Below are 23055 nucleotides of genomic sequence, written 5' to 3'. Positions count from 1 at the left end.
CCCCTTCCCTCTGGACTCCCACCCCAACCCCTTCCCTCTGGACTCCGACCCCAACCGCTTCCCTCTGGACTCCCTCCCCAGCCGCTTCCCTCTGGACTCCCACCCGAACCGCTTCCCTCTGGACTCCCTCCCCAACTCCTTCCCTCTGGACTCCCACCCGAACCCCTTCGCTCTGGACTCCCACCCGAACCCCTTCCCTCTGGACTCCCACCCCAACCCCTTCCCTCTGGACTCCCACCCCTACCTCTTCCCTCTGGACTCCCGCCCCCTCCCCTTCCCTCTGGACTCCCACCCTAACCCCTTCCCTCTGGACTCCCACCCTAACCCCTTCCCTCTGGACTCCCACCCTAACCCCTTCCCTCTGGACTCCCACACAAACCCCTTCCCTCTGGACTCCCATACAAACCCCTTCCCTCTGGATTCCCACCCCAACCCCTTCCCTCTGGACTACCACCCCAATCCCTTCCCTCGGGACTCCCACCCCAATCCCTTCTCTCCGGATTCCCATCAAACCACGGTATCGCCATCGAAACTTGAAGAACGCTTGCCAAGTGGCTTCACCAAGCACTCCGATGAAACGGTTGAAGAAACTTTTAAAAACGAAACGTTGAATTTTTTATAAGTAATTGACTAGTCATAAGTTTTAGAACACCCCCATTTTTCCAGTTTTTACTGAAATTTTAGCAGTTTAATGTTTCAATGTTCTCTGAGATTAAAGTCGAGAATAAATAAACAATTGCAGATAAAAAAGAAATCATGGAATCGTTTGGTTGAACAAAATTTAATCTAAATTTTGACTCATCAAAGTTGCCACCTTTTGCAGATATAACAGCTGAACATACTCATGGCATTCTTTGTGCAATGGAAATCAAATATTGTTCAGAAAGTTCTTCCCAACACTGTTGCAGAAGTTCTCACAAATGTGTTGCACTTGTAGGTTGCTTTGCTTTTACCCTTCTGTCCAGTTTAACCCAAACCAACTCTATGGGGTTTAAGTCTGGAGACTGTGCTGGCCATTCCATGACTTGAAGCCTACCGTCTTATTCTTTTCTTCGAAGGTAGTTCTGACATAGCATGGAGGTATGTTTTGGGTCGTTATCTCGCTGTAGGATGAACCCCTGACCAACAAGGCGTAGATCTGAGGGTATTGCATGGTGCTGCAAAATGCTGTGGTAGCCCTTTTGGTTCAGGGTGCCAGTCACTCTGTGCAAGTCGCTGACTCTGGATCCAGCAAAAGAGCCCCAGATCATCATGCTTCCTCCTCCATGTTTGACAGTTGGTGTCACACATTGAGGAACAAGCCTTTCACCTACTCGATGGCATACAAAAACCCTGCGTGCTGAACCGAAGATTTCAAATTTTGATTCATCAGTCCATAAGACCTTCTTCCAGTTTGCAGTAGTCCACTGGTGGTGCTTCATGGCTCAGGCAAGCCTCTTTTTCTTATTTTGCCATCTTAGCAATGGCTTTCTTACTGTCACTCGACCTGTCAAACCTGCAGCTCGAAGTCTTCTCTTCACAGTTGATACTGAAACTTCCTTACTTCGACCAGTGTTGAGCTGTGCTTGAAGCTGCTGTCCTGTGAGCCGCCTATCACGCAAGCTGTTGACTCTCAGAAACTTGTCTTCTGATTGTGTTGTGGCTTTGGGTCTGTCAGACCTCTTCCTGTCAGTTTCCTCCAGTTTCCAATTGCCTTTTGATGGTGGAGGAAACTGTACTCACTGACACCTTGACCTCTTTGCAATTTCTCTGAAGGAAAGACCTACACTTTTAAGGGTTATCATGGTCTGTCTGTCTTCCTTTGTTAATTGTCTTTTTCTCGCCATTATGATAGCAATATACTACTTCCGGCAGTGCAATATTGTCCAAATAATGCTTCAGAGGGTGGAGCAACACAGTCTGTTCCAACACTGCTTTTATACAGACAGAGGGTTTGTAACTAATTAACAAAAGTTGGGACACCTGTAGGAATCGTTTGCATCAACTTTCAAGGCTTAATTTACTTCCATTGCTGCAGAACAGCTGCAGTTGCTAACCCATTACTTGTGCCCTGAAAAGGGCCTTTTACAACTCTGAAATTTGCATTATTTTTTCAGTTTTTGGTAACCTAAACTTTTTTTTAACCACTGGCAGTTTACCGCTTAGCTTTGTACCATTTCAGGTTATTCACTGCACTTGAACTGCTTAAATTTCAGTAAAAACTGAAAAATGGGGGTGTTCTAAAACTTTTGACTAGTAGAGTATTTATAATGAAAAATCCTAGAAAAAGGGGAAACAACGTGTGAAATAAAATTACACATTTTCAGTGAGCCGGCCAGCGCCCGACACACCGCAGAACAATGTGGGGCCAAACGCAGGTGAGTGGCCCCTGAACTTTGTTCAAGTCGATCGAGATACATAATTCAGTGACAGTGCGAATATTGTAGAGCGCTCTCCAAGAGGCTTCAGTACTTGAGAAAGTGCTCCAACGAAATGGTTGATAACGAACGGCTGGCTTGGCAAGTGATTAGTGATTGCCGATCTGACATATAAAACACCTCCCTGAGATGCCAGAAATGTCAAAATATCTCTGAATTGGACAAATGAACTTTTTTTCCTTTTTTTAGCAGTCGGAACTGCTGCTAAGTTCAATTATGTAGCTTAAATTTTGTGATTCGGCTGTGTTTAAGAGATTCTAGAGGTTATAGCATGTGTAGAAATTGAATAACACAACAAACACTGGTCTCTTCGTGTGTTTACAAGCATTGCAATGTATCAATCAATTCATACGTATGATGATTAGGCATTCGTTAATATGAGTGAGGAAAGCGAAAAAACCCACCAAAAAAACCTTTATTGCTACGAAATTATTGCAGCCTGTTCCAAGTCGAGGCATTGTTTCGCAAGCCAAAAAACAAATGGCGAATTTAGACCCCATCGAAGAACAGCGAGGTAACCAAGGATGAGCCTTGATAAAGAATAACAAAAGGGATGTTTCAATGAACCCAAACACCAAAATTTCACTCATGCCCTTCCTTGGAGTTCCCTTCACGTGCATGCAACATTTCAGGCTGCTTGGTTTCATGGTTTTATAGTTATGGAGGAGACAGACAGACACACACACACACACACCTGCCATTTATTCATATAGATAGACCGTAGAGTACCCACCCACTGAGTCGGTTGAGTTTGTGCATTACTTGCTGAAAAAGGTGTGGTCTGTATTTTGTAAGAAGACTACAAATGTTTGAGTAGTGTGCGCTCAAAAGGTTCTCGATGGTCTGAAGGGTGCATTCCAATTGTAGTTAGCTTCTCAGGGATCGAAAGGGTCGAAACTCTCAAGCATGTAAAAAGGCCAAAGTGGTCTAAAGCTCTAAATGGTCAAGGGTCCAAGCTGTTTAACCTGTCTGAAGGGTGTAAGGCCCTGTCTGAAGGCCCGGACGAGACCGCAGACCGCAGACGAACGGTGCCCGGACGAGACAGCAGACCGCAGGGTCTTCAGGGTCTTTCTTACAGTTATTTGGGGTCTTAGGAGTCTGAAGGGACTTTGGGGTCTAAAAGGGTCTTGAGAATTCTGGGTCTTACAGGTCTTCAGGGTCTTAAAAGGTCTTTGGGCTCTTTAAAGCTGAGGTGCTGAATGAAAATACCTTTAGGACAATCCCTGGTGGTCTGTGTGCCAAATTTGGTGACTGTCGAGCCAGCAGTCTTTGCAAAAAACGCACAGACAGACAGACAGACAAATGACAAATTTTATTTACCGGCAGAGTACCTGCCCTATGGACGATCTTGTTCCAAGCATGCAACACATTCTTCTGATGCATACCTTTATTTTGGCAGTGTATAGGCAACTGACAGCTCTGTATAGGACAAAAAATAACCCAGGTTATGTGCATAAAGCAAAAACATACTTACTGCATACAATTCAAAACACCTCACTGCACAGGTAAAGGTGGGGACAAGAATACTGTACTGAACAGGGTGGGGCATTTATAGCTGACGGTTTTATTATCCTGATAACTTTTTTCTTTCTCAACCAAATAATATAAAATTTCTTTTTTTGTCTTTTTCCATGCTGAGACTAACGCCGCCTGGATGAGACCGGAGACAGGAGACGAACGCCGCCCGGACGAGACTGGAGACGAACGCCGCCCGGACGAGACTGGAGACGAACACCGCCCGGACGAGACCCGAGACGAACGCCGCCCGGACGAGACCGGAGACGAACGCCGCCCGGACGAGACCGGAGACGAACGCCGCCGGACGAGACCGGAGACACGAGACGAACGCCTCCCGGACGAGACTGGACAGGAGACGAACGCCGCCCGGACGAGACTGGAGACGAACGCCGCCGGGACGAGACCCGAGACGAACGCCGCCCGGACGAGACTGGAGACGAACGCCGCCGGACGAGACCGGAGACGAACGCCGCCGGACGAGACCGGAGACAGGAGACGAACGCCACCCGGACGAGATCGGAGACAGGAGACGAACGCCGCCCGGACGAGACCGGAGACACGAGACGAACGCCGCCCGGACGAGACAGGAGACGAACGCCGCCCGGACGAGACCGGAGACGAATGCCGCCCGGACGAGACCGGAGATGAACGCCGCTCGGACGAGACCGGAGACGAACGCCACCGGACAAGACCGGAGACAGGAGACGAACGCCGCCCGGACGAGATCGGAGACAGGAGACGAACGCCGCCCGGACGGGACCGGAGACAGGAGACGAACGCCGCCCGGACGGGACCGGAGACAGGAGACGAACGCCGCCCGGACGAGACCGGAGACAGGAGACGAATGCCGCCCGGACGGGACCGGAGACAGGAGACGAACGCCGCCCGGACGGGACCGGAGACAGGAGACGAACGCCGCCCGGACGGGACCGGAGACAGGAGACGAACGCCGCCCGGACGGGACCGGAGACAGGAGACGAACGCCGCCCGGACGACACCGGAGACAGGAGACGAATGCCGCCCGGACGAGACCGGAGACGAATGCCGCCCGGACGAGACCGGAGACCGGAGACGAACGCCGCCCGGACGAGACCAGAGACGAATGCCGCCCGGACGAGACAGCAGACCGCAGACGAACGGCACCCGGACCGAGACAGCAGACCGCAGACGAACGGCGACCAGACGAGACAGCAGACAGCACACGAATGGGGCCCAGACGAGACAGCAGACCGGAGACGAACGGCGCCAGGAGCAGACCGCAGACCGGAGACGAACGCCGCCCGCACGAGACCAGAGACGAACGCCGCCCGGACGAGACAGCAGACCGCAGACGAATGGCACCCGGACGAGACAGCAGACCGCAGACGAACGGCGACCAGACGAGACAGCAGACAGCACACGAACGGCGCCCAGACGAGACAGCAGACCGGAGACGGTTTATTGGTTGGGGGTAGAGGAAGGATGGGACAGAGAAAGACGAGTAGGGGGATTAAAGTCAGCAGAGAGAATATGTTGTGCTTCAGGAAAAAAAAAAAAAAACACACACACACACACACACACACACACACACACACACACACACACACACACACACACACACACACACACACACACACACACACACACACACACACACACACACTTCTCCTTTTACTAACATCGATATAAATGTCTGATATTTCTCTTGTGGCCCTGAAACCAAACAAAAAAAAATGTATATGTATAATGTCACTCACAGCCCATACAACTTCCACTCCCACACCCACCCCTCTCTCCTCCCAAACATGATTAATTGTAGATATTACCATTTAAAACTTATCCTGTGCATTCACAAGCCCCATATAGGTCCTCCCCATCAGTGTTAAGTAGCACCCAAACCAGATATGATATCTCTCTCCTGGAAGTCTGCCTTAATATTGGGAATGAAGGCATCGGCTTTCCAATTGCAGACGTCCATTAAATATATCACCAGGCCTGCCATGTTCACATGAGGTAATCCCGCAAAGTTCAAGGTCCACTCACTGACAGGGATGATCGGGGAGTTCGGGTGGAATGCGCCATCCACAGCCCGTCCACAGGCCTTGCACGAGCCCACATCGTCGGGAGTTTTTGCAGTACGGGCTGCAAGATATCAACTTTTTAGGTGAGTTGGTCAAAAAGTTCTCCAAATCTTTCATTGTGCAGAGGCACACCCCTTTCTCTCAGGTACCTTTCCATATATTTTCATCTTCTTTTGAAAGCTTTTGTGAGCCATTTTAGGGAACGATCCTTATCTGGTACGCACGATATACGTTCCCTCCCCCGGTAACCATTGTCGCTAAGGGTTTCTGCGCATGTGCGCCGAGCATTCTGGGGCATATTACGTCGTTTTGAAAGCCTCATATTCATGATGATCAGATGGTTTAGTCACTGAAATTAGGTTTTATTTATTTATATTTTACTAGTAAGTGTTGTATTGAACAACCTCTGCCATCTCTCATCTGGAGGAAATGTTTATTTACAGATAGACTGATGGTGATGATGACAGTTGTGCTTTGACTGCTGCTTTTATTAACAATGAACACTGAGCAAGATAGGGTGTACTTGCACAGGTGCTCGGTAAGGTGCACGCTATTCTGAGCAATAGACAGCAGAGAGAAATCTACGATGAGCAAGGCATTGTGAACGAGAGGTGTGATCCCATCAAGCAAGTCAAGGACTGGGATCAGTACTTCAGGCACCTCTTTAAAAAGGTAATACCTCACACAAACCACACCTTTCACCTCTCACCAAAAACAACATCAATTATTCTCACAACATTTTATTTTCTGCTGTCAGTCAGTCAGTCTTCACAATAAATAGTTGTGTTGCATTGCTTATTGTTGAATTAATGACTGCAGGTCCTGCCCTGCAGCAGAATCTGCTTTTTACTGCGATACCTTTTTCAAGCATTTGCCATGAGATGTTGACAGCTGAAAGTAAAAAAAAAAAACGTCTTTTCGTCGTTATCCTGAGTCTTCTGGTTACTATGCACAACAAAAATGGCTTTCATTGTATTGTTTCTGCTGGAACTTGATTGGAACCATTGGTCAGACAGGATAATGCAGAGGAAGTTTTGCACTTACATTTGAGCTGTCTGACCTGAGTTTGATTCTTGACCTGGCTATAAAATGTCTGATTGCTGCTTTGCAAGTAAGGCATTGATTGCATCAAAAAGTGTGCTCTCTGTCAGATAGCATATTAAACTGGGACCCATCGGCTAGCCTTGATTGCTGGTGGGCATTCAAAATTTCATAGTGTTTTTCGTGAAGAGTATGTGAGGCATCGCTGGCAGCCTGACCAAATTTCAAAAATTCCTGCCCCAACCACCTCAATTTGAACGGCAGGCCCAGCCAATTAGTTTGTGAGAGATGTGGGCCAACAATACATATAATTATGAGCTGTTAAACCCAACTTAATAGGACATGGCATAACAAAGAAGAATACATTTCTTCCATTGACTATGTATTGTAATGACATGTATGAATTACTGTTTGTCATCACATTCCAAAGCAACCACATGATCTTAACAATTGACAAGATATACCTTTAACATAAATGTTTCATCGGCGCACTGTGTCTGTACGACAGCCATAATTCTCATTGCAGAGTTTTATCCATTCCCACGTCTGATGCTCGTTTTACAGGGGCAACACTGAAGGCAAAATTGCTTCTTTCAATTCCATTTGATTGCATGGCGTAACAAGACGTAAGGACTATGGTGTAGTGCTGGTGCCATAATGGACAATATAATTACGGACAATAACAGGTTGTTTTCATCCTCATTACATTTGCTTACACAGATTCCTTCCCCCATGATGAAGTTGTTATTCATCCATAAAGCGCTCACAAATCATCTTGGGTGTGCTATATTGAAGAAAAGTTGGTCTCTGCCATTTGGCCACTGTTAATTTAGGAAGGATGAAGCACGTTTCCTCCTTTAATTGTATGGCTGCCACTTTTATATTTATTTCATCTTGCACCTTACCTATAATTTAGCATAGCCTTTATTTCAGCAATATCTTGCTTTGTAATGGCTTGGCTAAGTGGTAGTGTGTTTATGTTTAAATTGTCTCCTTTTTGGTTCATTTCCCCTGCAGAAGCAGTTTAATGTTGCACACTCGCATCATGAACAAGATTTAAACCAGGGCACTAAACAAAATGTAGTTCTTACAGGTTGGTAGTGCTTCCCTGGATATTGTTTCAATAATGGGCATTCCTGTCCTGACAGGACGCGAGAGAGGAAGTTAGTGCACTTATTTTCGAGCTGTTAGTTTGGGTTCGAATTTCAACCTGATTGTAAACTGTTGGATCAGTGCTTCATAGGCAGGATGTTGCATTGCAGAATGTGCCACCACTCGCAGGGATGTTCAACTGTCGACCTAGCTGCGAGCATTTAGTAAGTGGTGGATGGTAAAGATCACATGGGTGTCTTTCAATGAAGAGTAGTCGAGGTTCGTGGAAAAAGTATTTTACTCAACGGATCAAGATGTAACAGACAAAAACAGGAATAAAACACGCACACATGGAGAAGGAAACTCCAATGGGTGGGGGGGGGGGGAACTGGAAAATTTGGTGGGATTTTGGTGGGGTTAAAGAGGGTAGAGAAAGATTATGGTTTTGAATTGGGGATGATGTGAGATGGTGGTGAACAGCTGCATTGAAGACCTGGAGGGAAGAATGAGATTGAAGATGTGGAATTGAAGAGAATGTGTTGATTCCACAGGCAGGAAAAAAAAGAGAGGAACAAATGAGTGGAGGTGAATGATAATCCTGGATTTGGGTAGTTTTACCAGAAGAGGGTTGATTGTGGACCGTGTGAGCCTAACGTAAACCTGGAGGGGACAAAGCACGGAAACAGCAGAGGGTGCAAGACCATAAAAGGAGGCGATAGAAGACAGAGACCGCCGATGTATCTGCGATGACTAAGTGATAAGTCCAAAGACTCAGCTTCAGCATGGGAAATTCCAATGATCTTGAAGGCCTTCGTTTCCACAGTGTCAAGCTGAGCAAGATGTGAGGCAAGGGAGCAGCCTCGAGGGGAGAGCAGTATTCCATCAAACTGCGAATGAAGGCCTTGTAGGTGAATGTGAGTTCAGGTGTGCCAAGGAAGGACTTTGTATGACGGAGGATGCCCAATCAGCAGCTGCCTTTGTAGATCCATGAGTGAAACCCATGAGTGAAATCCATGAGCTTCAATGACTGTACTTCCTCAAAAGGATAATTCAGAATGTAGAGAGCGGGAGGTGGAAGGGGGGGGGGGTGTTTGACCAGCTTGTGATGTTTTTTTTTTCAATGTCTGAAAAGAGGGAAGAGGATGCAGCCTTCCTGTTTGAAGGATGAGATGTCATGGCAGAGGGTGGAGTCAATCAGAAAATAGAGAGAGGATTTTCCAGAGACTCAGGGAGATTATTGATGAAGATCAGGAATAGGACTGGATCTAGAACACTGCCTTGGTGCCTGACAGAGAGAGCAGCTGAAAGGATTCCATTGAGTGCCACAAATTGACTACGAGAGTAGAGGAAGTCAGTAAAGTGTGGCGTATTGGCATACGCATGCAAAGCACAATGCGTAGAGCGTTGTGGGGGCATGGAGGAGTTGTGATGGTAGTCACGTGTCTGCAATGCTTATAGCTGTTCGCGCCCGCTAGGGACTTGTAGCACCAGTAGCATCAGTAGCAGCATGTGGTATCATTAGCAGTGTCTTGTAGGTTGTGTGCCTGTAGAGTGCATCGAGTGCGTATTAAAGCGGAGTTATGGGCATCCTACGCCTACCCTCTCGCTCGAGACAATAAAGCGGAGTTGTGTTACCCTCCGGCTCGTGTCTGCCTGATAGCACCTCTGCCATGACACTACAGTTTGGCGACGAGGCTTTTTCGGTTCGTCGTGTGCAGAGTGCCTGTTTTCCTCGTCATTGACTTTGAGTCGTTGCCGGAGCAATTGGATTGTCGGTCGCATGGAGCGCTGGGAGAATCAGCGCAGCTTGCGCGGTACGAGTTCGATCACCTGGCGAGGAGCCCAGGGAAGCGCATCGCGAGTTTCGCCGCACGGGTGAGACATCTCGCCGTCGCCTGCGAATTCACGTCGAGTGAACGGGCGGGCCGGGCTCGGAGATCGTTTTATTTCTGATTTGCAAGCCTCAGAAATGGTTTCTGCAATGCCACGGCTAAAGGACAAGGACATTACATTCAACTCAGAAGCGGCGTCGGCCGTGGCACAGACTCTGAGGGATGTCTGGGGCCTCGATGGCCAGAGCACGACAGGTGATCCGGAGTTCTGCGCGGTGTACCAAGCACCCACGGCCGCACGCACAGTCTTCGGTGCGGGTCGTGGCCGAACGTTGCAACGCGGCCAGTTGGACGGCGGTCTGAACACTCAGGGACATCTACGGTGTGTGTAACAAGTGTCATTGGCCATCATAATGGTCATGGATGGCAGTGTGCGAAGCGACCCCAACGTCCCGGGTCGAGACCTACAGCCGGTACGATGTTTTGTGCATGACGTACACTTTTATGCCCCGGGTTGAGTCCTGCAGCCTGGGCAAGGTTTTGTGGATGGAACGCCGATTGTGTTTCAAGTTGGTACTGGAGCGGTGGTGTCGATCATGAGCAAGCGCACCACTCGTGCACTCCCCGGTCTACGCCTTTTCAGGTCTACCCTCGTATTGCACACGTATACCGGTGAAGCGCTACCAGCGGTTGGCAGGGCACATGTCTTGGTCGCCCATTTAGGTCAGCGGGTCGCGCTCTCGCTGTTCATGGTGCGAGGGGAGGGCCTCGCCCTTTTGGGTCGGAGCTGGTTGGCCCGCATTCAACTAGACGGGACGGCACCAGCCAGTGGCCTTGGACGTCCCGTGCCGAGCCGATTTGAGGGTCGGTGGGAGGAGGTTCCTGTTTCGGAGTTCGTACCTCCAGGTGCATCTGGGTCTCCTTCGGGCCCCGTACCTCCGTTTGGGCCTGGGCCTCCCTCGAGACCCGAGGGCGAGGTCCCGGCGGCAGGGGCCGTGGCGATACAACATGGGTTTCCGTTCATTGCTTCCTACAACAACGATATACGGTTCCGGAGCAACGGGGAGCATGCCAGCCGCGACAGGCTCTCGCGCTTGCGCTGCGCTCATGATACAGTGCATACCCGTGTCGTTCAGGCGATTTTCAACGGGGGATTGGAGCAAACCGGTCGCATTCAAGAAGTTCGCGGAACACGACCATCGACGGTGTCCTCTTCAACGTTCCGATGAGGACCTGCATGCAAGTCACCTCAACGTAGTTACAACCAAGAGGCTTGCGCGCAGCGTGGTTCATGATTTGTTAATTGTTGTGTGTTTGATTCTCGTGGCACGAGTGATTAAGCTTGGCGTTATAAAAGCAAATGCCGACGGTCCGCGTGTGAGCAAAATGTGTTTGATTGGAATCAATGCTTTCTTTGATGTGAAGAACTTGCGGACAATCGTTGCGAATAAAGAGGTCTTCCAGATCCCGGTCTTCGATGAGAGTCCGCAGTTCGCTGCACTCTCATGTGTTAGAATTATACTGTGGGAACGCGCTGTACGTAAAGAGAAGTTTGCATCTGCGCAGACGATGTTTTTGCTGCTTTCTGACATTGCTATGCATTCAGTGTACGCTGATCGTCCGTGTGGACGTGCGTCGAAGTCTCGGCTGGATTTGCTGCGACCTAAGGGGTCGGTGGCAGGGACGGGGTTGCGCCCAGCATTGGTGCGTGGTTTTGGTGTGGGACAGCTGGTAATGGAGCCAGCTAATTGCCTGGTTCGTGTTGATGGTGGGGAGCCGGGGCAGGTTCGCTGTTCAGCGTCACCCCCACCCCTGATATCGCCAAGGTCAGACGTGCCTGGCACCATGGAGCGCAAACCTCTGGTCTCGCCAAGGTCAGCCGCGCTGGCGCCTGCGGGGCTTGCAGGCTCGGGGTGTTTACCTGATTCGGTCCTGTCTGAGGGAGATGTGCCAACTTGTCGACCGGGGGCATTTGATGGTGCCGGGGGAGGTTCGCTTGGGGTGTCACCTCGACCTCGCTGGGAGGCGTGTAAGCATGGGCCGCCTGGGGGAGCTTCTACAGTCTACTGCATTTGGAGTGCAACTCACTCGCACCGGCGCAGTATATGATGTGATGGGGATAGACGGGTGTATTATGTGCCAGGTTAAAACAACGGCATTATTGTTACAGGTTGTGCGGATGTAGCACGTTTTTCTTTTGGCCGTCTCATCTGGGTTTGATTCGCAACCGACCATCACCCCGGGGTTCGATCAAGTGACGTGGTACTGGGAGAATTTTACTTGGTTGATGTCATTTTGTTCCTCTTTGCTTTTTTATGTCGTAGTATTCTTTGCCAATTATGCTTGTCATTATGATTGTCATTTTATAATCATACTTTTAGGAGGGAGGAGTGTGGCGTATTGGCATACGCGTGCAAAGCACAATGCGTAGAGCGTTGTGGGGGCATGGAGGAGTTGTGATAGTAGTCACGTGTCTGCAATGCTGAAAGCTGTTCGTGCCCGCTAGGGACTTGTAGCACCAGTAGCATCAGTAGTGGCATTTGGTATCATTAGCAGTGTCTTGTAGGTCGTGTGCCTGTAGAGTGCGTATTAAAGCGGAGTTACGGGCATCCTACGCCTACCCTCTCGCTCGAGACAATAAAGCGGAGTTGTGTTTCCCTCCGGCACGTGTCTGCCTGTTCGCACCTCTGCCACGACACTACATAAAGCATGTGGGGAATCGGCCTAGGATTCCATAGGCAGAAAGTTTGGAAAGCAAGGCACGATGCCAGACTCAAAAGCACGAGGTATGTCTAGAAAGACGGTACTGAACTCATGTTTGACATTGAGGGTCTCCATCCATTGGTGGCTCAGTAGAAGCAGCATGTCCAAGGTGGTGTGACCTGGTCAGAAACCAAATTGGTGACCTGAGATGAGGTTGTTGGAGAAAAGGAAGGTTTTCATATCAATTGCGATGATGGATTCCATGACCTTGCTGATGATTGGAAGTTAGCTGATAATTGAGGGGATCAGTTTTTGCACCTTTTTATATAATGCAGTGATGTTGGGGAATTTCCAAGTGGCTGGAAGATGACTTATCTCAAATGACCAGGTGAAAAGAGCAGAGAGAGGATGTGCAAGATTGGCAGAGCAGGTTTTTAGGACGCGTGAGCTTCTGTCGGCCAGTTCAGTAGCAGAGTCAGAGTCGAGGGTTTAAAGATCCTTCTCTACTTCCTCAGGTGCAAAAGACACTGATTGCAGGAGCAGTTGGTTCTGAGAGTGAAGCGTTCAGGACACAAGATTTGGAAGGAAACGCAGAATTGAGGCACTTGGCCTTCTTCTGAACAGTCGGCTGTGGTGCCGGTTGAAGCGAGGGAAGGGATAGAAGGGGAGCATACATGAGAGATGGACTCAAAAGGCGAGACCAGGTTTTAGAGGAGGGAGACTAGTTTGAAAGTTCATTCTTGAGGTTGAATCGATGTTTTCTGGCTCTCTTGAGAGTGGACACACACCTGTGGACTTTTTGGAAAGCACTGAGTTTGCCTTCGGTTGGATTAGCCTTTCAAGAAGAGAAGGCAAGTTGTTTCAGAGCAACTTCCTCACCACAGGATTCATTGTACCATGGGGGGGTGGGGGTAGTGTAGGATGATTGAACATGAAATGGGATGAATCTGTGCATGAGAAAGAGCAGGATTCTGCGGAAGAAGTCCCAGGCTGAACGAACAAGTTCAAAAGAGATGGCTGCTGGCAGTCCCTTCCAATCTGCCTGAGTGCACTGCCAGACTCACTGGCATTGATGCAGCTCTCTGGGAATAGCTAGAGAGATGTTGACTTTTACAAACACATGATCAGATGAACCAATTGGAGGAAGAGCAGGAGACATTTGCAGGGAAGTTTATCATCGCAAAATCCAGAACGGAGGATTTACCATTGAGAGAAATCCTGGTTGGAAAGTTCACAGATTGATTCAGTCCCATTGAGTCACAGAAGTCCTTTGCTGAAGTGCCGTGGCTGGTTAGAGAGATAACAACCAACACCCAGCCAAATTGCATGGTGACAATTGACATTGCCACATATGAGGTCGAGAGAGTTGGGATGAGAGGAATGAAGTTTGTCCATGTTTTCCAAGAGCGAGATGTAAATGGAGTAATCACTGTTTGGTGGACGGTACAAAATACAGATAAACAAGAGGTGGGAGCAGAGGGGAAGTCACAGCCAGAGGTACTCCTGGGGGTTTGGAGGTGTAACGTCAGTACAGGGTCAGTGAGAAATTAAGTTCTTGATGTGAAGTGCAACTCCACCACCAGGGCGTGGTTCAGATCTATCAAATCTGATCAGACAGTAACCGGGGAGAAACACTAAGGAGTCAGGGACGTCCTGTGGGAGGGAGGATTTTGTTAAACAGATGATATCTGGTTTATCGGCAGCAGCCTGGATTGAGAGATCTGTCAGGAGAGAGCGAAGACCTTGGATGCTTGAGGTCCACACATCTAGATAGGGGGAGGAGGCATTGGGATGGTGCAGGATGAGAGGGGGTGGGGAGATGGGGAGGGTTTGAGTACGTGGTGTCCTGGGGAAGGTTTGTGTATGTGGAGGGTGGCTGAAGGTTTGACTCTGTGGGGTGTGTGGGAATGTTTCAGAGGGTGAGTTAAGATGGGAAGCATATAGGGGGTGTGGTGAGGGGGAAGCATTGAGAGTGTGGGGTGAGAAGAGAGGCAGAAAAGAGGGACATGAAGCTTTGAGAGGGTGGGATGGGGTGGTTGCCTTTCCTGATTCCATATTCCCATTTTTGACAGACCGAGATAAAGTTAATGAGATGGGAGATGAGAACGCTTGTAAAATGCATGGAAAAATGCTGTGCCGTGTGACCTGGGGGGGGGGGGGAAGTGGGAGAGGGGTTGGGCAGGGACGTTTTTGGATGAGCTGCAGAGCAGGCAAAAACCTCAGAAAAATAATCCTTTTGGAAAAGAAGAAGAGACATGTGGTGAAGAAACAGAACATGTGCAGCATTTGTGAAGGAGAAACCAGGGTTGAAATGCATTCTTTCCGTTTGGAGAGAAGAGTAGGAGGTGGGGGGTGGGGGGATGTAGAACCAGTACCAGAAGGAAATTCAATAGAAATGAGAATCGTGATGAGGTGACAGCAGTTGTTTTTTTGGCATCTATACATATATATTGAAACGAGGAGAGTAAATAAGGATAAAGTTGAGGAAATAGAAGCGGAGTACCCAGGAATGCACCCAAGACTGATTTCCTGAGGCAAACTTTCTAGTAGTCAGGCCTGAAAAAGGTCATTTGGGCCTTGACAATACCAAATGAATAGCACAAAACAACAAACTGATTACCATGATAAAATTGCAATGGTACGAAGCAACAAGAAATTGACAAATGACGCACACAGAACTGGATGAATTTTGTTCGGAAATCTCAGCTTTCTTGAGGTGATAAAGAGCAGCTGTAGATTTCCCAATCCACATGGAAAGTCCTTCAACCTGGAAGATGCATGAAGATATGTGATTCTTGGAATCCTGGCCAAATTCCGAAAATTCCTCCATGCTAACCTACAGTGGGTACCGCATCAGCGGCACAGCCATGCTCCCGAGGAATAATGCTACTATCAGCCACCTCTTCATTCCCTTGGAAAATTATTCGTCATTTTTCTGAGAATTCAATACTGCATCAAAAAGTTCCTCATCCCAATTGCAGATTGCCATCATCCACATCCCCTGAAGTAGATCTTAAGATTCATAAGCTGGTCTGATGCATGGAAAATGATGTTAAGTCTCGGCAAGTCTCACATCATCATCACCTCTTTTCATAAAGATTGACGAGACAATCCACTTATCTATTTTGATCATTCCCTGGAAGTTCAATGTCTTGGACTCCGAGACTTTACCATCAGGCACATTTTCTCTTGGACAATTGTGAAGATTGTTTTCAAAACGAAATGTGTACTGTGTAGTCTCTGCTGTGCCAAATGCTTTTTATGCAGAGATCAAGGCTGATGGAGTAGCCAAATTATGGGTGCAAGAGGCTGAAACGCCAACAATAGAGCAGAGGACCACAGGCCAATGAGAGATAGGGAATACGGGACTTTCAAAATTATGTAGGAATGCTAACTAGGCCATGCGTACATCTGCTGTGTGTGCATTTTCAGCAACTTGCTTCAGATTATACACTGCCAACTGGGAATGGCAAACAAGAGGTCAGCTCAACTGGGATGGAGAACAAATTATAATAAATGCCCAAGACCAAGAACACGGGAGCAATGGCTTTAAGACGATGGTGGGACTGAGTTAATCAGACAGATGTAGATTCTACAAGGTAGAAATAGATAGTTCAAGTCACCTCCTATTGGGATGGAAAAAATATCAGGTCAGAACAGCTGTACACACAAAGCCACAATGGAGTTTGTAGAGTAATCCACTGGCACATCTGCAAAAAATTCAATATCCAACTTCCAGAAAACTCGTAGAAACATGAACCAAAAGTAATCACTGAAAGCAAGGAAATAACGCTCATGTATGACCTAATTGTACCAACAAGCGTGAACATAGAAAATAAAGCATTGTGATCAGATCTAGCACTTGGGTACATAAAAGGAAGGACAGCATTGCTAATTGAGGTTTCTGTCATGATTTTGGCCTAAACAGTGAAAAGATCTTGGAAGTTGAAGATCACTGAAATTGTACCAATGGTATGATTTGGAAAAGAAGCTCACGGAGATCTTAAACACAATCCCTGGCAATATTACTACAAACGAACAACAGTTAGAAGCTGTCCCTGGCTTGTTGACGATCCTGAAAAGAGCCCTCGGAACAAAACTTTGAGAACAACACAACACAGCTGGGTCCATGAATCGTGATCCCTTACTGAAACGGAGGTGGATACTTTGAGACCTGGTTGGATTCTGTTCCATCTTTTGAAACACATATCTCTATCTCTCGATATATATATATATATATATATATATATATATATATATATATATATATATATATATATATATATATATATATATACACATATTGATCTCTCTCTCACTCACTCTCTCTCACTCACTCACTCACTCACACACTTCTTTCAACAATAGATGCAAAAATCTCGTACAATTACCCTCACCGAAGGAGAGGGTATTGCATTTGGGTCCGTTTGTTTGTCTGTTTGTTACATGATGTTTGGCCAGCTTTCAAGCAATTGTTTTAAATTTTTCTGTGTGTATGTGACCCCCAAGTACGCCAACACTAAATTTTGGTGAAGATCCGAATCCAGATCTGGATCTGAGAATTTTTTGATTGATCCTTCACTATTGAGAGACAGGGCCAAAAACGATATGTGGATAGCACAATATCTCAAAAGGTTATGAGTGGAGTCACACAAAACTTGGTGGACAGGTTGGGAGTGCCACGAAGAAGAATTGATTCATTTTTGGTGAACATCTGTATCCAGATCTGGATACGAGAATTATTTAATTTTTATCTGATTCTTCACCATTGAGAAATGGGGTAAGAACGATATTGCATGATATCTCAAAAAGTTGAGCGTGGATTCAGATGAAACTTGGTGGACAGGTTGGGTGTGTTCCAAGGACTAATTGATTCGATTTTGGTGAAGATCTTAATCCATATCCGGATTCGAGAATTTTTCAGGTGATTCTTCACCATTGAGAGATGGGGCCAAAAACGATATATAGCATGATATTTCAAAAAGGTTGTGGATAACTTGTGACAAAATGAGGTGGAAGAGTTGTTGAGGTGACAAGAACAAGCCGATTCAATTCTGGTTAAAGTCTCGAATCAGATCCGATCTATCAGTGGCATACAAAATGTAAACTATTCAGCCTGGTGGAGGTATGTTCTCTACGGAGTGCCGTTCCGTTTTGCCAAGTTGTCACTGAGTGATTTTTTTTTTTCATTTGTTTGTTTGTCTGCACAGAACTTTCATGTTTTTCTCTGCAACCACTTGGCGGATTGAGACTAATTTTTCACCATTTGTGCGACTACTCATGTAGAATGTTTTAATGCTAATTATGACGTCATAGGTCACGTGGTGTGGCAGCCGCATTGGAAAAACGGAAAAAAACTTTGGACCTCTATCTGAAACTGCATCAAGGAGAAAATTGAAACTTGGCACATAGCGAGTACTCCTCATGGGGAATGTGATTTTTTTTTTAATGATGTCAATTGCATATGTAGAATGCTACATCCGATCAGTATGAAAATTTTTGAGGGTCATCTAGGGATAAAATGGTCCACAATTTTTTTGTGATGACGTCATTGGTCACATTATTCAGCAACTATTGTTTATAAAAAATATTTTGAAAACCTTCAAAAATCATCTTCTCTGAAATGGCTGACCCAGTCATCACTGCCAGCATTTATAAAGTGGCAGTTCTAATTATGTCATTAATTATAGAGGACACCAGTACACAAATTCCACACTAAATACACCACACAACACACCACACAAAACAAGTCCTGGCGAAGGTCTGCAATGTTTGAGTGCTCTTTTTCTTGTTTCTTTTGTGGCCCTGGAATCAAACAAAAGATATATTCATAACAGCCCACACAGTTCCCACTCCCCTTCCCCCTCCCCTCAAACATAACTACCAGTAAATATCAACATTTTAAAAGTTTATTTTAAACTTACACTGTGCATGCACAAACCTCAGATATGATTTTCCCATTGCTGTTCAGAAACACCCAAACCAGATATGGTGTCTCCCTCAGGGAAGTCTGCCTGGTACATCTCGCTCCCATGTGTATGTGTATTACAGCTGGGACAACATTTGGGTATTTTTTCATGTCGTGAAGACGTCCTTTGTAGAAGTCAGGAATCATTGCTACCTAAGTCGGTAATGCTGCACAGCATCATCTTTACAATTGCAGACATCCATTAAATATATCACCAAGCCTGCCATGATCACAAGAGGCACTCCCGCAGAGTTCAAAGTCCATTCACTGGTAGTGATGAATCAGGGGTTTGGCCGTTCGGGTATCACGCCCATCCACAGTTCGGGTCTAGCACCGGGCCACGTCATCCTGCAAGATATCTGTCCATTGGGTGAAATGATAGTTCCCCAACCCTATTGTTGTGCAGAGGCATCACCCTTTCTCTCAGGTACTTTCCCAAGTTTTTCAGCTTCTTTCAGAAGCTTTGTCAGCCATTTTATGGAACAAACCTTATCTCGAACACACGTTATACTGAAACATGCCTGAACAACATGGCTGCAAAGGTGTTATGCACATGCATGCCAAGCATTCTGGGGTGGATTACATCATTTTGAAAGTCCCATATTGGGCAAGGAAAAATGCACAGGTAGTTTATACCAAGTAGGGACAGGCCAAGGGCACAAAGGTGGATAAGTCTATGCAGGATGGTGAATTAAAACAATTCACAGGGTGAATTTTAAAAAGGTGCTGGAAGATTAGAGAAGAGAGTTGGTGAAAATATAATAGATCAGGAATAGAAATATGGGAGATCAAAATATGATGCCCATGTTGAAGGATTGAAGGTAAGAACATGACTGGAAGATGATTCTGCAGTCAGGATAAGAGGGCGATAAAAGAATGGAGGTGAGCATTTGTCTTATTTTTGGGGAAGGTAACATTGTATGGGTTGCTACCTGAGTTAGTGTTACCTGGTAGTAGTTATGATAGATTAATTATTGAGAGGGTAGGTGGGGCAGTATAATGTAATAGGTGATGGAAAACTGCTTGACCACTAATCTGTCTGTGGAGAGAGAGAGAGGATCAGGCCCTGCACCTCAGTCTCCTTTAGGGAGATGAGATTGACCCTTGGATTCCACTGTTTCCAGGGGTGCAAGGTGAGATCTGACACTACCAGCTCACAGAAGAGAGCCATATCATGTAGAACTGCAGATAAAGGCCTTATATATTAAACAATCGGAGCTAAAAGCAACCAAGGAGTGTGTGGGAGTTGGGGGGTATTGAATGACATTTTCCAGGTGTTTGACAAGCTGCTTATTTTCTTCAGATTAGAGAACAAAGATGTGGCTGCAGCTTGCCTGTCACTGGTGTGAGAGACTCTCTGGCACAGAGTGGAGTCATCTGTAAAGTGATATAGGTGGCTTTCCAAAGATGCAAAGAGGTCATTAACAGAAACCAGGAACAGGATAGGTCCCAGGACACTGCCTTGAGGGAAACACACCTCCAAGGATTGGACAGGCAAAAGGATGCCATCAAAGGTCAGTTATTTACTCATGCTGAACTTTCATTACCTACAAGGCATATGTACATCGTGTAATCGAGTATTGATCCCAATTGTGGGCTAGCACCTGCGCATACCGTTTCCCGCTCCTGGATGCTGTGAGGACAAACGATGTGAACGTTGTCACCATAATTCACCAATCGGCTGAGTTACAGGGCAAGCTACTTTCATCACAGAGTTCAGTAGTATTTTAGTCTTCACCTATCTCTCATTTAATATTATATCCCTTGCCCTGTCTGCCCTCTCTACCCTGCCCTTTCAGGTGACATACATTATTACTATAATCCAGGTCTAACGCATCTTTCCAAAACATAGGCTCTACTCCACTCCTTTGTTTCCCCTCACTCATGCCTGTTGAATTGTCTTCCTGTGTTATTCCCATGCTGCTCTTTTGTTTTGTTTTTTTTCTAAGGTGTCATGTGGCAGCCCTCAACATTTCAGGTTTTCATCTCAATTTTATGATCCCATCTTTTCCTGTTAATGGCCGATAAGAGGGCCAGAAGCAGCACACTTACCTTTGAGCTATCTTGTCTGGCCTCAGTTATTGGCCTGACTGTAGTGTTACATCACAAAGTGCTCTGTCCTTCAGATCGCTCTTGGGACCTATGTGCCAGTATTAGTTTGTTGACGTTAAATATCCCACGGTGTCTTTTGCCCACATAAATATCCCACTTATCACCGGCACCCTGGCCAAATTCTAACCTAACCTGCAGTTAACCAGTGGTCTTGTCTTCTCAGATATTCCTTGATACCAGCTTCGGCTACTTGCTATCTCAGAATGTGTTTTTTTTTCTGCAGGTTGCATTCCTCACTATCAACATTCCCATGTGTTATCATGTTACAGGTGAACAGCCATTTTCGGCTACAAAGGGAAACCAGAAAGTAATATTTCTTGGTAGTTCTCCAATCAGCTCTCCTTAATAACCCCTGGAATTCCAACCTGTGGTCTTCATACTTTGTCCCAAAGTTGCCTGGCTTTTCAGTACATTATCCCCAACCTCTGCCATCTTACTTTTCAATAAATTTGATTGTTTTCAAAAAAATATAAAAATCAGACACAGTGAGCTTCATCAGCAATTCATAGGAAGGAAACAGCAGTAAATATTTTATCCTTCAATGTCCTACCAGGTGAATGTGATTGACATCCAATCTTTGGAAGAAGCATACCGAGATTCAGAGGAGGAGCGTGATGACCTGCAACAGGCCTACCTTGATTTTGAGGGTGATATGGATCGGATCCTGGAAGTCATGCTGTGTGCCCGTATTGAGGATGAGCCACGTTTCCGGAAGTACCTTGAAATTTCTGTGAGAGCTGGAGATCTGCCTGATTACCCTGCATTTAGCAGTCAGAGCAAGCAAAAGCGGGAATCACAGAAGGGAAAGGTAGTTAGGATGATCAAAAGTTGTGTAAAACAACCAGAGCTTCAGAAAGGTTTTTACCTCCTGGGAGCAAGCACTTTTGCAATCTGAAACTTATACTCAAAATGCACCCTCTGCCTACATAGGGAGGGCCAAAAAAAACACCTGATCTGTAATTTCTGTCTTTGCATCAATTTCTTATCCTTTAACAATTTTAAACCCAAAACAAAATTGTTTCCTTATTGACATCGTTGTTATTGTTGTAGGCTCCATACGATTCGCTACAAATTGGTCAAGTGACCCAAGTTTGACATCTCTCAAAATTGACTATATATAGATATATATTTTTTTTAATTTTCTATTTATTTATATGTGTATTTGTATGTTACTCTACAAATGTATCGTTTTTCACCAGTGATTGTGGCACCACAGCGATGTTTTATGGCCTCTCTAGTTACTTTGGTCAACTTTAAGACAACAGGTGTTGCAACTCAGTTTTGTAAGTCTGTAATCATCTTATTTGATGGAAGAATGTTCCTGAATTAGCTATTTCAGAAACGTTTTCAAAGAAATGCTCTCCCTCTGTTTTACCGACATGGCTGCCGAAGGCTGGCGCACACAAAATGACTTTGGTCTTGCATCGCAGCAATATGCTTCGCCAAATCAAACAGTTCCACGCAACATTCCATGTCCAATTGGGTAACAACAGCTTGCTGAAAGAAACGGCTTTCAGTTGTCATGATTATCAGATAAGCAACAAATGATGATGGAGCACAGATGTAAACCTACATTCGATTCTTCATATTTTTAATTATAATAATTTTATTATAAATTTATTGTCAACATTAAAACTTGAGATGAGATATTTTCCTTGTGTTTTCAACGTCTGACCCTTAAAACTTTTGTTTTCAACATCTGACCCTTGTTTGATTTTTATTATTTTTTTCTTAACATTTATTTCTTGCGAGAATGACAAATGTGTTTCACAGCTTGCTGACTGTGTAAACAATGTGCAAACAAAACGATATTTGTGCAATTTGTGCAGCCATGCTGCCTTTCCTCTTTCCCCCTTTTTTCTTTCTTTCCCTGCTTTCCATTCACGCTATCAAATTTCTTGGAGATTTTCTCCCCATCACCTGACTTTCTGAAGCTCTGAGGACACCAAATTTTACATTCTCTTTGATATTTTCCTTCAGCATGTTTGTTGAAATATTCAATATTTGCATATTGCTGCCTTTAACTGCGATTATGTTTCTGTTCCAGGTCCACAACACCAAGGATTTTGAGAATTTTGAGCACCAGTCTGTCATAAAGTTCTTAGTCAATGAAGGTGTTGACACCCCAACAATCTATGAACGAATGTTTGCTGTGTACGGTGAAAGGTGTCCAAATTATAACACGGTGGAAAAATGGGCATCGGATTGCAAGCATGGTTATGAATCGGTTGAAGATGGCACACACACTCAGCAGGAAGAGGACCAGGGGCCAAGCTTGGTTAGTCGCTTTGTTGTGGTTTGTTATTGATTGT

The 23055-nt window shown here is 46.0% G+C and overlaps 1 protein-coding gene across 7 annotated transcripts in view; it reads left to right on the top strand.

The window, feature by feature from the left end:
• Window positions 1-23055, top strand: part of LOC147017782 (dnaJ homolog subfamily C member 9-like) — a 70043-nt gene that overhangs the window by 20409 nt on the left and 26579 nt on the right. For 6 of the 7 annotated variants that reach the window (XM_085896760.1, XM_085896762.1, XM_085896761.1 and 3 more), the window contains 3 exons: window positions 6527-6667; window positions 21297-21551; window positions 22791-23021. In XM_085896760.1, the coding sequence (XP_085752886.1) occupies window positions 6527-6667; window positions 21297-21551; window positions 22791-23021 (627 nt within the window). The remainder of the gene's footprint in view (window positions 1-6526; window positions 6668-21296; window positions 21552-22790; window positions 23022-23055) is intronic. The other variant, XM_085896767.1, reaches the window with a different exon arrangement.

This window comes from Eptatretus burgeri, chromosome 10 (assembly GCF_056783735.1).
Source record: "Eptatretus burgeri isolate ZD-2024b chromosome 10, Ebu_testis_v1, whole genome shotgun sequence".
NCBI lineage: Eukaryota > Metazoa > Chordata > Myxini > Myxiniformes > Myxinidae > Eptatretus > Eptatretus burgeri.
This window is presented reverse-complemented; position numbering and strand designations above follow the sequence as displayed.